Source organism: Sebastes umbrosus, chromosome 13 (genome assembly GCF_015220745.1).
Source record: "Sebastes umbrosus isolate fSebUmb1 chromosome 13, fSebUmb1.pri, whole genome shotgun sequence".
NCBI classification, from domain to species: Eukaryota; Metazoa; Chordata; class Actinopteri; order Perciformes; family Sebastidae; genus Sebastes; species Sebastes umbrosus.
In genome coordinates this window covers 12,471,005-12,489,144 of record NC_051281.1, presented here as the reverse complement: position 1 = coordinate 12,489,144, position 18,140 = coordinate 12,471,005, and the positions used below count along the sequence as shown (strand labels likewise).

The 18,140-nt window shown below is 40.3% G+C and overlaps 1 protein-coding gene across 4 annotated transcripts in view; it reads right to left on the bottom strand.

Annotated features, from left to right (window-relative positions):
• The window catches only part of vwc2l (von Willebrand factor C domain containing 2 like), a 30,766-nt gene extending 21,612 nt beyond the window's left edge, over positions 1-9,154 (bottom strand). For 2 of the 4 annotated variants that reach the window (XM_037790806.1, XM_037790808.1), the window contains exons 1-2: positions 8,623-9,154; positions 6,897-7,450 (exon numbers count right to left, since the gene is read on the bottom strand). In XM_037790806.1, coding sequence (XP_037646734.1) covers positions 6,897-7,325 — 429 coding nt within the window. In that variant the 5' untranslated portion in view covers positions 7,326-7,450; positions 8,623-9,154. Of the gene's footprint in view, positions 1-6,896; positions 7,493-8,622 lie in introns of those variants that run through there. The other 2 variants (XM_037790809.1, XM_037790807.1) reach the window with 2 other exon arrangements.
• Between the last annotated feature and the right edge of the window lie 8,986 nt (positions 9,155-18,140).

The following is an 18,140-nucleotide window of genomic DNA, read 5'->3' as shown; positions in this document are numbered from 1 at the left end:
ATTTGCACTGTACAAACGTAGTAGCTTTATGCCCAACCATGTAGTTTTTTTTCTAAACCTAACTATAGTGGTTTTGTTGCGTTGTTACATTACGTTATGTTGTTACATTATTATCTGAACACAAACCATGATCTTTTTTCTAACCTTAACAAGTAGTTTGTTGCCTAAGCCTAACCAGTCGTTTCCCAACGTTAACCATGTGGCATTGCTTTTCTGCAAGCATAGTACAAGGCTGATATGAAACTATTCATGAAACATATTTTTGGTTCAGAAACATCGCCACCCATGGTTTGCAGAAATGTCCAATGCCAAAAAAAAAATGTTCTGGCAACTGGGTTCCTGTCAGCACTGTTACCGTTGTTTGCACTGTTTGTTAGATGCAAGCCGCCGGCTTTTCAATTAGCATGTTGAGAGCCGTGTGGCAATCCCTCAATTATAGATATGCTCTGAATTTCAAATTTCGCCCTTTTAAGTGGGCAAGTTACTAATGGGAAATGTGCTTTAGAATTAATTGTCAGGTTGCTGATGCATGAGTTATACCAGCATTAAATTCAACAAATAACAGGCTGACATTGCACTGCAGTCAGCTGCTTTGTGTTGAATGAATGCCCAATACCACTTGCATGACAATGACTGCTACTCACATGGGACTTAATGACTGACCTATCACATGATGGGATTTTCAGCATAATGAAACTGTAAAATTAAAAAGTATTGGTTGATGCCAAGCTATGTAATTCTTCATTCAAACTTAAACATGCGAGCATCCCAGAAACTCTAAACTGACCACATCTCTCTCTCTCTCTCTCTCTGCATTTCTTCTCTATCATCTGCTACTGAATATAAATGCAAACGTCCGCACAATGTAGCACGAGCAAAGGAAATGCCAATGAGGCCCACACCAAAGGTTAACCTGTCGGCATCTCTAAACAGGGGTCTGTATAGCAGATACTGGCGGCCTTTGATTTCCTTGAACACTGCAGGGCTCCGAAGCTTTCATGTCCTCGCTGAAGAGACCCGCACACAGGATGTGGACTAAGACATTAGAGTTACTTGTGTGGTCTCGAATAGGGAGGCAGATCCTCACAGATTTCCTTTGTCCTTATTTCTGTTATATAACTTTCACTGAGATGATCAATTGGAACAAATTAATGTTTTTTTCTCTCCTTCAAGTACAAAGCAACGTCCTTCCCTCTACGAGCCCTCCAGTCAAGGTTAGCATGAGGGTGAGCTGCACTATTGATGGACTTGATCTCACATCAAACTGCGAGGCTTATACACTCACAGTGGCCCTTACAAAGGCTGTGGGCTTGCATCCCAATGCGGGACTGAGCTTGACGCTGTCTGATGTGCAAACACACCAATCAGGACAGATTAAGTACGTAGGTTTTAAATAGGCTGATCCCACACAGCCTTTATTAACAGCGACACTACAGTATGTCACTGCCATGCTGATGTGCCATTTCATAATGCAGGGCCACAGCTGTCGAATATTTTCTCTATCAATTTCTTGATTATTATTTTTTTTATTAATAAACACATTATTTATTATAGAAAATATAGAAAGATAGTGAAAATGTCCATCACAAATTTCCATCTTCAAATTCCTTTTTTTTCCCAATTAACAATTCAGTTCAATTTACAATAATAAAAATACTAATGATAATGTAGAAATTGCATATCTAATTGCATATCTAAATTGTTGCTGATTCATTTTTATGTTTTAATCAACCAATTGTTTCAGCACTAGTATATTGGCCCCTACGGCATTCAAATCCTGGTTAACAATGGAAAACCAGAACGCAATGACTCGCCGCCCATTCAGCTAAATCTACAAAAGGCAGATACATGAAAAATTAAAAGCAACTGTTAAGGGTTTACATTAAAGGTTTTATTGATAACATTTTTAAGTAGAATAATAAAAGAGTTCATTAAATAAAAGTCTTGATTTTTCTAAAAAAAATGATTATGATTGTGAATTATTTGCACATTCAAAATTAATGTTTTGTTTATCTCTGTGGAAGATATCTGACATTTGGTTCGCACTTCTAATGAGCCTTTAACAAGGTGTGACATCTCGTGGCTGAATATTGTCAGTGTTATCAATAGCACCTTTAATATCTGATGAACAATTCCTAGCCAGTTTTTTTTTCCCTTCTGATTTTTCAAAACTTGCATTTCCACAGATAAACGGTAGCAGAATGATTAACATTGCCTACATTGTAATCCCCCTGCCTGCCTCAGTTTGTCTCAGTGACATGACATGCTAATATTAACAGGTACGACATGTTCCAACATCTCCCAGCAGAGGTTTCTTTGCTTCACCTTGAAGTCATTATGTAAACTGAAACAAACATACTACAGATCACAAACCGTTCTGCTGAAGCCGTGCATGGCAGCTCAACTGCAATGAGGTTTTCAATAAAAACTGTTGTGTACATGTACATGTCCACTTGCTGCAAATGATATTCACATGCAACTAATTTGTAATCAGGCATTATTGGGGTTTGCCTGCAACACAGGCAGCACAGATTCATGTTCCTCTGATATAGTAGTCGTCAGCCTTTACATTTTAGTTATTTAACCATATTAAATGTCGTTTCCTAAGTTTAAAGCTGCACGTATCAATATCTTTATATTAACAATAAGTCAAATAACTATGTGTAATGTGAAAGGGGTTGTTTGAGGTGACACACCTGCAGAAAATGATCACAGACTCTGCAGATCCCTTCAGCTCTACGGAATATTTTAGCATCTTCAGCTAATGGTTTTTGGTTTTACGCCAAACTTTAATGTTTTGGCTCACTGACAATGTTCTCATCAACCTCATCTCAAGCCGCATCACACAGCAGTTTATGGTAAAAAAAGCTCTGTTAAATCAAGTGTATGGTACCTGTGCAACACCAGACAGCAGAGAGACAAAGTTAGTGTCTAAACTGGTGAACAAATTGGAGCATTTAGCAACTTAAGAGCCAGATTTCCCCAGGGGTTGGTAGGGACCAAAAACAGAGCAAAAAGAGACTTACATTCACCAGATGGCTAGAGACATGAAAGCTAATGTTGCTCTGTCTCTGCTGGATGTGTAAATAAGCAACTTTTTGCTAACACATTCACTAGAACGACTTCAAATTGCGATATGTCAATGTGTCCAATGTGGCCAAAAAATGACAAGCAATTGATATTGCTTAAACTGAATATTTTTAGTTCGGACCTTAACCATACCCAAGTGAGTTGCTACTCGTATATATTGTAGCAGTATTCAGTTGTAAAATGTTGGTTTTTAATGTTTTACAGATATGAACAAAGTGATTGTCTGATAATTTGAGGAAATCTTTGAATTTGTCTTTCAAAGCATTTTTTAAGTATTTTAGTTCTAAATAGGAGTAATTATTTCAGTCTTATATCTTTATAAAGCATGAAATATCTATGCTTTAACATATCAGAGGAAGGCTTAGATGAAGTAACATGTTGTTTTTGTTGTGTGGGTTTGGTACAAATTTTAATAGATGCAACTGGCAAAACGTTGACTAATTGCTGACAAATTTTGTCTGTAAAATTGTAGAATTCTGGTTATATTTTGTCGATGCTCTAAAATGGCATGTGTGAATTGGAGTTTTTCTGAATGGATGTAACACTGTATATCTTTTTCATTTACTTACTTGGATTTAAACATTGTTTGATCTCTGGTATCTCTACAGTAGTTACCATTGCTGCTGAACACTCTGCTAATCTGCCACTGACGATGCATGTTGAAGATGCTTTTTAAAGCTTAGTTTCAAGTATTCATTTAGTTCTGGAGTGCATATCACATCGAGTAGGCTGCATAAAACGGATGATAGAAAAGTGCTCTTCTTCACTGACTCATGAACATAAAGCCTTTCTACACCTGATTGGGAGAATCCATTAGTCACAGAGCTGTTGTTGGTTTGTGCATCTAATTTTTAGGAAAACGTGATGGCTGTTTGTGATAAAAAACTGTATGCACAGAAATCAGTTTCTGGATAAATCTGAGGTAAGAAATTCAGTCAGACTTTTGAAAAATTTAAAGGAAACTGGCCATGTCACCATGCGACCCGATATTATGCCAAAGCGTGTAATGGACCTGCCTGTCCACCGGAAAAGCATGTCAGTGTCACGTTTTGCCTCGCAGAGATGTAAATGTTACTTGTATGAACGTGCAGTACCTCCAGGGGGCAACAAAGCCACTCACTTAGGATCAGGCTACAAAACCACTTAGTTTAAGGAAAAACTTAATGGTTGGGCTTAAAATAAGTACGTAAACTATGTAAAACATGTACGGGAAATACGTGAAAAATTACACATGACAACCGTCACCACAAAACACGTGACAAATGTCACTAACGTAACCTCCCGCTTGAAAGCCCTGTGTTTGTTTGACCCCCACTGCCATAAGTGTTTTTTCTCACTTTATATACTATAATAATAGCTCTGAATGTCACTACAAAACACTGCACCTTCATGCACGCGTGTAATAATTCACATCTCGGCGACGCAAAACGTGACACTGACACGCTTTCTTCCGGTGGACAGGTGGGTCTATTAGGCACTTTGCCGTGAGATTGGGCTGCACCATACTACCAGTTTGCTGACTCGTCTTAAATGTTGGGCTCTCTAGATGTAGGTTTTCATTCTCCAACATTATGCCATAACATGTAATTGTTAAATTCAGAAATGATAAATAAGATGTGGAAAAACAGCCAAGAGTCTCCAACCCAACATCAATCCTGAATACTCTTAGATCCAAAATATAAATCAGTTTTCCATTGGAGGTTGAAAGCATTTGTCTGACACAACCACAATGGACGTATTAATCCTAACTGGTTACTGATATATTTGCTTGCCTATAACAATAGAGCCATATACCGTTGTTTAGGCTGCATTGTGTCATTTTACATTTCAATCACTTACAGCCCCAATCCGTTTGTGAGGAATATGAATGAGGAGGTTTCCTCATGGGCAGCAGCAGTTTAAACACAGACCGTAGTTGTCATGCTAATGGTGTTATTTCTAATCAGGCACGACTGTCATGCTTGATAACAACCACTGAGACGCCGGTCTGCTGGGTAGAAACTGTACTCCCTTCGCAGGAGACACGGGGAAACTGAATCCGCCAGCAATGACTCGGTGTCCAAAAATCAAAGCATTAACATAGTCTTATAGCATCTGTCAGTTTAGTTGAATGTTCAGTTGATGGTGCAGTGAAGCAGGAGGGGGGCATGACATCACTCTGGGAGGCAGCCATCTTTGTGCCCTCGGCCAATAAACACATTTTCATGATACTTTTACAGTCTGCCAAGAAGCGATACATATATAGTGTATCCTCACACTAAGCCTCCTCACTAACCCAAACCCTATAACAGCCCCCCACCACAGGTCAGTGCTGCTGTTGAGCTCTAGTTTGCCATTTTTTAAACATGAAATATCAAAGTCGATTGCTGTCAACAAGTTAGAACCAAAAGCAGAGTGTAGGTGTTTGGTCTACTGCACTTAATATCCCTCCTCTTCATGAGACATAGTGGCTGCTTCCATCACTTTTTTGTATTTCATATTTGAATTAACTTATTGACCACTTGACATGAACATGCAAGTCCAGTTAGGGTATTGTATTATGGAATAAAACAACCCAGACAGACTGCCATGTATAGATGGTTGCTTTAGTGGCTTCCAGACTTTGACTGTGACAGAATCAACCAGGAACAAGATGGAACCAACTCATGAGCATCAGTTGGGCACTATAGCCCTTAAAGAAGTTTAAATGTGATCTTATTTTGCAAGTTTACTATAATGCAAGTAATTGGATTGGAAATTCCTCCAACTGTAGCCTACGAGACAGATATTCGAAATGTTGATGGCAACTTTTATTAAAAGGACTGTTTGTAACTTTTTACACGTATAAATCTACCGGGTCGGAATCCCATGCGCGCTCGCATATGCGCGCTCGCATATGTGCGCTCGCATATGCGCGCTCGCATATGCGCGCTCGCATATGCGCTCTCGCGTGTGACTGGAGTCTCTGCTCCTCTGCCTGCTTGCCTTCACTCACACACTGAATGCGTTCTCGCTGTCTCGCTCCACCTCTACACGTGCATGCGTGCACACTACACAATGCAGAAGAGTTAGTAGCTCTGAGAATATCTAGTGAATGTACAGAGGACGTTTGTGCAGAAATAAATGCTGCAGCTCCTCCAGACCAACAGAGGTTTTCCGTGTCTTGTGAAGTGACGGAGCTCTGCAGTGAGAAACGTTATCGTCTCCGACCGGATGCCGGTTTATCACTGCGGGCGCAGTCGGGAGGCGATAACGTTTCTCTTCCTGCTTCAGCCCCGGCACCGACCCGCTTTTCCTGCTTCAGCCCCGGAGGCTGAAGCAGGAAAAGCCAACACTAGGATCAGCATTGATTCATGGAGAGACCTTTGTCTGGTCAGCTAACGTTACTGCCAAGCAGGTGAAATATAGAGTTATATTGTGGTTTTAGATGACGTGTGTTGCCTCACTGTTTTGAGCGATGCTCGGTCCTGTCTATGTAGAGCGAGCACAAGCGCAAGCCGGACGCTGACTTTCGTTGACTTAACGGCCACAGGTGTCGCTGTTAACAAGCAATTCTGAAAGTTACAAACAGTCCCTTTAAAGAAGTTTAAACGTGATCTTATTTTGCAATTTTACTATAATGCAAGTAATTGGATTGGAAATCCCTCCAACTGTAGCCTATATGAGACAGAAGCATATTAGAAATGTTGATGGCAACTTTTATCAAGTGCTAGACTTCGTGCCATGACTTGACGCATCTGAACCAACTGTTTCAATGTAAAAAAAATAGCCTAATTGAAGTTGTAAATATATATATATATATACAAAGGATTTTTTTTAAGACTTACCTTGAATTCTTCCAGTATTTTATACGTTTTCCCCCGGTACTCGCAATAGTTTTTAACCTCCTTGCACTCTGGGCAGCATCCGTTGTGCTCCACTTTGGTGCACTTGGGGTGCAGTTTGGGGCACTCCGGCTGGTCGCACACGGGCCCGTCCTCCGTGCACACGCACGGACAGTTCGAGTGACCCGGGTAGAAGCGCTCCCCCAGTTTGTAGACGAAGCCGCTGTCGTCCACGCAGCCTTTACCCCGGTAGTCATCGAACACGATGCTCTCCGAGGCGGTGCGCTCCGACTCGTCCGCGGTGTAATCCTCCGGTAACCCCTGCACCGAGGAGGCGGAGGAGGCCAGCAGCAGCAGCAGGAGGTGGACGATGGCGGTGACGGTGGCCGAGAGGAGAGGGCCCATCCTTCTCCGCGGCATCAAGATCCACATTCAACAAGACAGTGTGGATGTCATCCCTAGGCTCCCGGTATCCTCTCCGGATCCGTCCTGCACTTCATTATCATCATCATCATCATCACCATCATCATCACCACCACCACTTGGAGGAAAATGGGCTGCAGTGGAAGAAAATAAGAGATGATATAGGTGGATTTCACTGCTGCTTGTTTCCTCATAACCTACTTTTTAATTTTGCGCTTATATTATAGGCCTGTGTATATTTTGTACTACTGCAAAACATTATAGGGATCAATCAAGTTTCTTTATTCTATCTCCAGAGACAAATGGGACTCACACAGTGCAGCACTCAACAGGCTATTATCCCTTAAAGAAAAGACACAACAACCCTTTATTGACATAAGAAGCGTGCAGTGAATGTGTGCGCTCCTGTGGTGGTGGTGATGGTGATGGTGGAGGTGTTCAGATTCGTGCATAAATCTACAGCAATGGGTTTAACTATATAGAGGAACAGGTTAAAAACGTGCAACTGTCTGAAGTGGGTGGAGAGAGAGGGCTCCTCAGTATTCTGCTCCACATTCAATAAACCTATTGTACAATTTCCGAATTCTAGACCAGAGAGCGACCAGAAGACAACAGGTTGGATCTATTTCTTCTGAAGCCAAATGATTACACATAAATTCCTGCTCCCGACTCTCTGGACTCCCAGTATATAACCTGTTATTCTCACTATAAAGCAGCCATCCATGCATGCACTGTATATCATGCAAAATGTCCCGAATCACAAATGCGCAACGACTTTAACCCAAAGCGCATCATCACTCTCCTCGGAGAGAGAAGAGAGGAGAGGATGGAAAAACCCACAGAACAGAATCCAGACGTACATACAGTATAGCTGCAAATAAACATTTCCCCCTTTGGCTTGGTGTCTGCGTGTCTTTTGACAGATCAATCGCCAGTGACAACAGGGGATGTATATATATATATATATATATATATATATTACACGACACAGGGAGAAACTCACCGCGTTGGAACAGCTGGATATCCACTTAGAGTGAAGCCCCAACACACATATAAAGCAGATTAAAGATACTCGCCTATAGCCTATTGGGGAAACTTCACTTTATCCACAGCAAGCAGGGTAAATTCGCCAGACACTCCAACAAACAAGATATTATAATCCTCCCTCCTCTCGGTCGTGATGTTTTTTTGTTTTTTTTAAAAGCAATTAAAAAACACCAGCCTTTTGGAGACGTGATTCCCTCTTTCCAGTGGAAAGAAAACGATATCCGCGTAAAAGTAGGTCTGCTTCATGATATATCCTCACCTTTTTTTTTTATTTTTTAAGACAAACAGTTCACGTCCAGAGAGGCATGCGGTATACGGAGAGAGAGAGACACACAGAGAGAGAAAACCAGCTAGACAAATCCTCTATAGCGTTCCTCATGAGAATCCGGAGTTCAATATTTCCCAACGACGCAGGTGGATGTTAGAAAGCTGCAGCCAGTCTCGTCACATGCGTGTGTGTACATCCAAATAAAAAATCCAGAAAAGGGTAGAAGAAGTGTGGAAAAATGAAACCAAACGGAGGGTTGAAGACAGTCATTGTTGTGCATTCATCGTCAGCAAAGGCGAGAGACTGGTGGAGGGAGCGCTCCGACTTTCAGCACCTTGGAGAGCGACTGTCTCCTGCGTCCTGCACTGAGTCGAGCCGAGCAGAGCCGAGCAGAGCCGAGTCGAGCCGAGAAGAGCCGAGCGTCACCCACAGACACAACAACGATCCGAGGACAACTCAGGCTGCATTTCTCCCAACTGCTGCAAGGGTTAAAGGCTGGAATCAAGTCAAAGGATGAAATAAGTGGTCAGTAGTCAGAGAGATGAGGAGGAGGAGGAGGATGATGAGGAGGATGAGGTAGGCTGGGGGTGTCTGTGCAGCCAGCTTGTGTTTATGTTTGTGTTATTATGCAGCCTGTGCATGTGTGTCTGTGTGTGTATAACGTAGCTGCACTGTAAAAAGTGTAGAAAATGTCTGTTAAAAAACGGAAAAATACTGTCCTTTAATTAACATAAATAAACTGTAAAAAAAAACAAAAACAGTAATTATCTTTATATAATTAGCCTTTATTACTGTAATTTTACAGGAAATATTTTACTTTTAACATATATTTATTGTTAGAATAGTCATACACCGTAAATCTAAGAGCATTTATATATAAATCACAAATGAAACATGTACATTTTACGTTGCAAAAGCCCAAATTTACTTTAACTCAGAAGTTTTGCAAAAAAAATCTGAATTTTTACAAGAAATATTTTTAGAATTCCATGAAATCCATTTCTTCTAACAGAAATTAATTGTTAAAATAGAGTCATAAACCTCTAAAAGACAGAATAATTATCTTTAAAAATGATCAAGAAAAGCTTAAATACAGATAATTACGATTGCGATTAGAACAAATACTGTAAATCTAAGACCATTTACATATAAATCACAAATGAAACATGTAAGTCATTTTGAAATACAGACAAAAAATGTAAAATATCTGAAAAAAAACCTTTAAAAAAAACAGTTTTTTACAGTGTGTGCCAGAGTGTCTCTCATGACCTGCAGCATGTTTTTCCCTGAGTCACTCATTATCTGCAGCACAGTATATATACAGAAACCCATTTGTATTCTGCCGTGCAACGCAGAAAGAGTCTGGCTTGACAACAACAGAGAAAAATACAGTATGGCTTTGCAGAGCATGCATTGGCTTTGTTATGGTATAGCCTGCAGGGGGCCACTTGCTCCAGTCTCTAGAATATGACTTGAGTGTGACCATCACTTTATCAACTATATTCCCACGAGGAACCATACACAACCGTTTCAACCTCGACCTTATGACCTGCCTTGTTCCAAGCATAATTATGTGTTCATCCTGGCCTTTAAAACCTGGTTCTCTATAGGAAGCTATTTTTACCTGAATCCCTTGTCTGTCCCCAAGGTTTCTCTGTTAAAAAACTCACCTCTAAGGAGTATTATAAATACGAGAGTTACATCTGCTGAATACTTGACCCATCATGGAAGGTCAAATCCAACTGAAACAGCCTAATTAAAAACATGCATTCACAAGCTGAGGCATGAGTTCTCGGTATTTACTGCACTAATCTCTACCTGACTGAAACTGCTTAAAAGCATTTATATGGCTCAACATCGCTATGGCTATCCAATTCATTATTTTAAACATCTTTGCCGCACAGCTATAGTACATCATCTCATTCATGTATATATAATGATGTAAAATAATTGAGGGGCATTTCATCCACTAATGGCATGACCTGAGTTAAAAACCCACCATCCCATTTTGATTTCCTTCATTAAAGCTCAGTGGTGGAAGAAGTACTCGGATCTTTTACGTCAGTGAAAGTAATGCACAGTGAAGAAATACTCTGTCACAAGTGAAAGTCGAGTAAAACTCATTATGCAGAATGGCTCAGAATAAGATATATTGTGATACTGTGGTATGATTATTGATGCATTAAAGCAGCAGCGGGTAGAAATGGAGCAAGTATGATAAAAAAAAAAAGAGAAGTTATTTTTATAAAACGGTCACTATATCCTGACAGTAGTGCATGAGACAGGTAATCTGGAAAAAAATCGTGTGTCTCTGTGTCCTCCGGTGCTCCTAATGGCATTTGCAAGATTTCACAGACGGGAGGAAAACAACCAATCAGAGCCGAGCTGGAGTCTGCCGTCTCTGAGCAGCTGTCAAACACTCGCGAACTCCGATCAAACGGAATCATATGAATCAATATTCTGTTATTGTAATGCCTATTTCTCCCCTCAAATGTTTTCAGAATCATCTTGTAGTGTACTGTTTAGCTGTAAAATGAGAAAGTTTGTGACCTGGCAGCCATGTTGAGATCAGTTGAGGAAATACCAAGCACCACCCACCAGCCGGAGCAAACTTTCTTATCGGAGACGAGTGATTGACAGCTGCCTCCGTTGGATGAACAGCCAATAGGACGATCTCTCTCTCTGAAATGACCAGTGATTGGCCAAAATCTTCTGTCATGGTCTAGATTTTTTTAAAGCCTAAAAACAATATGCTGAAAGGTTATTATGGAATTTTTTTCCCAATGATGCCAAAAATATTCTTTCCTACTGCAGGTATAATGTGTTCAGCACTTTAAGCTTACAGCTGGTAAAGTTGGAGCTAATTTGAATTACTTTATTTACTGAGTTTACCCCCGGGGATCTTGACCTGTAATAATGCATCATAATTTATAATATTTTGTATTATTAATCAGAATCTACAAAGTATAAAGGTATCACATAAATGTAGCAGAGTAAAAAATACAATATTTGCCTCTGAAATGTAGTGGAGTAGAAAGTAGTAGCAGAAAATGGGAATACTTAAGTAAAGTACAAGTACCTCAAAATTGTACTTAAGTACAGTACTCAATTAAATGTACTTAGTTACTTTCCACCACTGTTGAATCATCACTAATCACAAAGGAGTAGATGGACATAAAGAGAAGCTGACGCTTCAGATAGAGACTTTAAATGTCTGAGACAGCTAAGATGTGGATTGTGCATATGGGGCTGCAGCTCAGAAGATGTCCTAAATATATCAAGTACATATGCTCATTAATGCATGGGCATATCCCAGGCCTCCTCTCCTCTGAATATGATTCTGGGCTGCAAACAGCAAAGCTCTCTGGTAACATTTGTCAAGCAAATTCAGCATCAAGCTCCGGCTCGATGACGTTCGACCTCCGTAACCATCACTCATATCTAAAGAGCAACGTGTTAGCCAGCTCTCGTCGGCTACATTGCACTAATTATTTTCCTAATCTTAGAGATCTAGAGGCTCAAAATAACCCTGAATCGTATGATCTTAAAACATAAATAATAAGTCCCTCAGGTTGTGAGACAGTGCAGCCAGTGCCATTGACAGGGATCATGCGGGGATGAGTTATCTCTAAAAGGTGGCAGGTGTTTGAAATGCAAATGCCGGCAAGGCTGCAATCACAACAAAACCAGTGGCAAGCGGGGGTTTGTCAAACTCCTGGTAACACGCGCAAAGTGCATAATTACTGTATCAGCTGAAACATTTAGCAAGCAAACGCAGGGCAAACGAAGGTTGCACTTCTAACTTTTCTCCCAGACTGAATACAGGAAAGAAGGCATATTTTCATTTCATTTTCAAGTGGTGTTTGCATTTCTCTTACGCTCCTCTAATGCCTGACTGCTGTTCTCTCATCATTTAAACTCTGTATTTGACTTCATCAAGTCGCATGTGTGGGCTGCATTTCCCGCCTCGCTCTAACAAGACATGGTTTTCCCCTTCAAGTCATGCCTCCTCCACAAACGGATGTGTTTTGTGTCAGATTAGGAAACCATTAATGACACAAAAACAAAACCTCGTGGTGTGTAAAATGCCCGTCTTTCTCACGGTGCATGAATCTGTCTAAAACATGCATGTTTATCTTGGAGAAAAACATGCATTTTCCACCCTTTACTACACCGTATGCTTAACTATGCACCACCTAACCCCCAACTCTCTTCACAGAAACATCTTGGCCGTTGACCTGGTTACAAAGAAACAGGAACACTTATGGTTCGTAAAGCCTCTCATCTCCCCCCCCTGTCTTCACACACCACTCTCCGCAATTGAGCCAGAACAAGTATATATATCATTTATTAAATCTGACATTGCGCTTGGGTACATGTTGTATCCTAATGTGAGATGTGTTGTCTAAGACAGTCGGCCAGCTACTCCAGCACGCCATGGTCCATTAAGCCTTCACTCTAGCTCACGAAAAACATGGGGTGGATGATATAAAACAACATCGGTACTGAGAAATGTACTAGAGCGACCACTTCTATGAACAGGACTACCTGTGTGTCACTGCTGGGGTGGTGAAGTAGTCTTGTTGGGTGGGGACAATGCTTTCATATATATGACATTTTCCTGAGCTCACTAACGGAAGGTGTTTACATCTCAGTTGCGTTTGAGGTGAGGCGAAGAACTCCCAGCCCACTGGGTTTCCAATTCAATCAGCTAATGGAGCTCTTCATCCCCTCTGCCTCCTGCCTTCCACCACCTCCGTCCTCCTGCAGCAACACATTCACTGCGGCTTGAGTCTGTACCAAATGTTATAATGGTTTAGCCATTAGGGCTACTTTTATAGCCTGCTAGTAGGTCTTGGGCATTATATTCGGTCACAGCTATTCACGCTTACGTATTAAAGTGAATGCCAGAGAGGGAGAAAGCAGAGTAAGAGAGAGAGGGGAGACAGATAGTAGGAGGGGAGGTGGGCCTCGGGCGACTCAGGGCTTTTGTGTTAGTGAGGCATACACTTCTCCTCTTCCATGGAAAATACGGGTTACGCTTAATAAAGCGAGGGCTTTGTGCTAATGTCTCTAAAAGTGAAATTCACGCTCAACGACACAGTTATGCCTCTCAGTCGCTAAGTATTCCGTCCGTGCCTTTAAATTAATACTAGTAAGTACAATGTTACTGTGACAAATGTAATCCTTGGCTTGAGCTGCAATCCTTTGCTGATTTGACTGTGTAACAATGGGAATTCATGTCTCGCTGGATGATCCACACACTTCTTAAAAAAAAAAGAAGTCTACTGAAGTCATTTAGTCGTCTTATTATGATGAATACGTTGGCATTAAATCATCTTGATTTATAGACACTTCACTCATCATTCTACACATAGTATACAAAGTATGGTATACAGGGATGACATATTTTTGTAGGCCAGCCAGGAAGTTAGCATCACCCTGGTTCCCCTCGAAAAAAAGCCAATGGGATTTTTTCCTTTGGATTATTGTAGAATATAAGCTCTGTGACAAACAAACGTTTATGATATGTTTTGTTCAGCAAGATAATCTCCATAAATGAACGCCACTTTTATGATTTTTGAAGTGTGAATGTAATCGCCAGGAGTAAAAAGCTAATGTTAGGCTATAAACTATCTACACCAAAAAACCCATTCCAGACGAGAGAACTGGAAGTGCTGAAATGATAACTCATTTCTGGGTTTTAGGACTCATTCCTGCACCTCTCTATTGACTGACACATTTGTTACGGTAGTCAGAGAATGAAAAGAGTGTTTTAAGATAATTTTTTGGATCCCGAAAGTTACAAAATATACCAGATATGTCAGGTTGAATTTGGGGGAAATATGTATAAAATGATCAACAAGACAAGACATAAGAAACACGGTTTTGATTTTTTTCACTCACGTAAAACGTAGATACAGAATATACTGCCAAACAGTGATGTATGAGATGACTTAAACAACCTTTAAGCGATGTAATGGGAAACACAAAGGGAAACAGTGTGTGTTAAGTGGTTAAGGAAAGTATAAAACAGTGTAATAAATTCAAACAGGAACCTTTTTGCGGTCTGTGTTCTGGGTGGATTGTACGCCTAAGTGTTTCAATTCAAGCCTGCCTTCCAGAGAATGCATCTCATAGCCCCACACTGTTTCACCCATCCACTTTCCCCTGTGGTCCTATAAACCACATTCTGTATTACATGGCACACTGATTCAGACATTCAAATAGCCCTTCTAAAGCAAGGGTAAAGATTCATTGGCTTTTTGGGATGAGTCAGCTCCGTGGCAACGGTGAATAGGGAAGAAATCCATGCTCTGGTCTCAGTGTGCTGGTGGATCGCGGCTCTCCCCGTGATGCTTATTATCCCAGCTGTGTGTAACGGTGCCCCTGTGGGTGCTGGCATTTTCCACCGAGTTAGAATAAGAGCTCTCTCCTCCTCCCATAGGGGACCTGTAGAGACTCTCTGATTCGCTTTCTCCAAAGGCTGACGATGCTTCAGCGGCTCCAGTGAGGCACTGAGCACTGAGGCTGCGTCGCCGTAGTTGGTTGACTCTTAATGACTCTGCTGCTTTAGACATGCAAATAGAGTTGAAGTGGAGAGGAGGCCTGGAGGGACAATTTGGCATATGAATCAAAGGCAATACACTGGATTTTACACTGCAATATGTGACTCAGTTATGTGTGTATTAATGAATGAATGAATGAACAGTGAGCATACGGGTATGAGAGATGTATGAGATCTTTGACAGCCTATAAAAAGTATTTACCACCTTGAATTTCAAATCCAGAACCTCTAAAGCTCCCTAATAAATATGTTATATTCCATTCTTCAAGCTATGCTCAGCTAATTCCTTCCTAGTTGTACTCTAGTTTCATAGTGAATGCACATACATGAGATTGGCATCAATCCTCTCATCTAACTCTTGGCAAGAAAGCAAATAAATGTATTTCCCAAAATGTCCAACTATTCCTTTAAAGCAAGACTGTCATATTTTTACAGAACTGTGGCAGTTACAGGATGGCGGTGAAAAGTGAAGCCAATGTAGAAGCGCCTTAAACTTGCATTCTTCCTAATAGTCAGCAGGGGGCGACTCCTCTGGTTGCAAAAAGAAGTCTGATTGTATTGAAGTCTATGAGAAAATGACCCTACTTCTCACTTGATTTATTACCTCAGTAAACATTGTAAACATGAGTTTATGGTCTCAATCACTAGTTTCAAGTCTTTTTCAATACAGCATGATGTTCATTTAGTAAATTATGGTTCCATTTAGAGTCAAATATACCATAAAGCAGGGTATGCTTTAGGGTGTGGCTACCTTGTGATTGACAAGTTGCTACCACGGCGTTGTCCGGTCTGGGACGTGTTTTTGTCTTAATCTTTAACCCTTTCACAGTGTGTTTTCTGTTCATGAAAGTTAATTATAACTTTTTTGGTCGCCTAAAAATGTCTTATTCAGCGTTCGGTTGTACTTAGCTCCACCCTCTCATTTCACTTCTGGTTGCAAGATGGTGATTGCCAAAATGACGAACTTGAGGCTTCAAAACAGCAGTCAACAAACCAATGGGTGACATCACTGTGACTACGTCCACTTTTTATATACAGTCTATGGTTAACATGCACTAAAAGACTCACGCAGCCTTCCTTAATTTAAACAAAGCACAGATAAACTCGGATTACAACACACACAGAGGGAGAGTGACTTAATGTTCTGCTCAGGTAGACATTACTCCTCTATATCTTTATACAGAAAATAGTTGTTTGCTGCTTTGTTATTGTTCTGAATACCATATAGAGACCCTTTATGGAATCATTCTTCGGGTGCCATAAATATCTTCGTTACATATATAATTGCAATCTTTCCAGTGGGTGTCTTTGTTCTTCAGCAGACCACTTGATATCAGCGTTATTAATTGGGGGTATAATTTACTAACTTTCTATTCCAGCATTCAGAATTCTGTGTGGTGGTTGTCATTTGTTTGTTGTGCAAATAACATCAGAATAAAACGTGTTACTTTCGCCCTGATTCTCTCCTGCATGTTGCTATTTTTGAGCAAGCTTTTGTTCCACTCCTCAGAGAGCACTTGGTCACATAACAACATGAGGCAACCTGGTTTTGTTTATCTTTCATTCTTTTTTTTTTTTTTTCAGCTGGAAAAAAACATTTGCCACTTCCTCGTGTAAACAGTTGGCCAGATGTGTGCACTCATCTTTGTTTAATCTTTTAGCAATGCAAATATTTAAATGAAAACGGTGCACGCTAAACAGCACAACAACATGTACAATAACTCAGTATGAATTAAAGCAATTGCAAGAATTTTAAAATCAATTTCCCAGACTTAAATTGTTCCTGTCAACATACAAAAATTAGGAGAATTTTATTGTTGTAAAAATATCTATCTGTGACTAGTAGAAGTGATGTGACAACATGTTGGACAGACTTATAGTATTATCACTAAATGTCACTTTGTACGCTTTCCTTCATGATGCTTAAATTACATGCGAGCAATGTGGGTGTAGCGTCATTGTAATCATTTGTGACAATCATTCAAATTAATTTGCATCGGTGACACACATATCCACATACTGTACAGCCTGAGCACTACTGCTGCTCAGAGATACGTACTGAGTGCTTTGAGTTGGTTTTACTCAGTGACATGGTGCGTTACAGCATGAACTTCCTCAGATTTCACAATACGCACAAGGCACCAGGGAGGTGTAATGATTCTCAGTATTTGGCAGCCAATTAGATTGATTGTCACTACGTACAAAGGCTGTCAGTCATGAGTGTAATGTATTCAACGGTAATCGTCTAATTACACTGAACCCCTGGGGATGTGAACTAATATTGTGGCCTTTGCTTTCTCAGACAGAATTCTCATGGCTGTTGTCACAAAAACTTACAAAGCCTGTAATGAGGGTACAATTTCTTAAGAGCAAATTCTGCATCTGCATAAATATCATTGCTAGACTATAATAAATTATTTTATTCTTTTTTTACTGCATTTATACAACTAGTGTTATGAAACACCAATGTTAGTGCCTCAAAATTACAAGTTTGGTGAGAGGCTTTGAATGAAACAGTTTTTTATTCACTCTAAAGTTTTTAGTACTCCCTTCCTGTGATTGGGGCACATTTCGTTTCTGAGACCACAATTTGATAAGAACAAATCTGCAGAGAACCAGTAGTAAATCAGCTGTAGTGGAAATCTCCCATTACTATTCCCAGATTAACATTATATTATGATTGTTTGTGTTTTAACATGCATCTTGTGCAGCTGACGTTGAACTAGCTGATCAAAAGTTCATATAAATCATCATACAGTATATTTGTTACATTTCTTCACATGCAGTCCTCATAGGTGAGGGGGATGTGTATGCTGTGTGATAATGTTGTAAAGAGAGAACGTTTTACAGCTGAAAATGGTTTCTTCATACTAAGTGTAATTTTTGACCTTGTTAAAGCTGCTGAAAGGCAAGGAGAATGGTACGTTGATGCTGTGGCAAC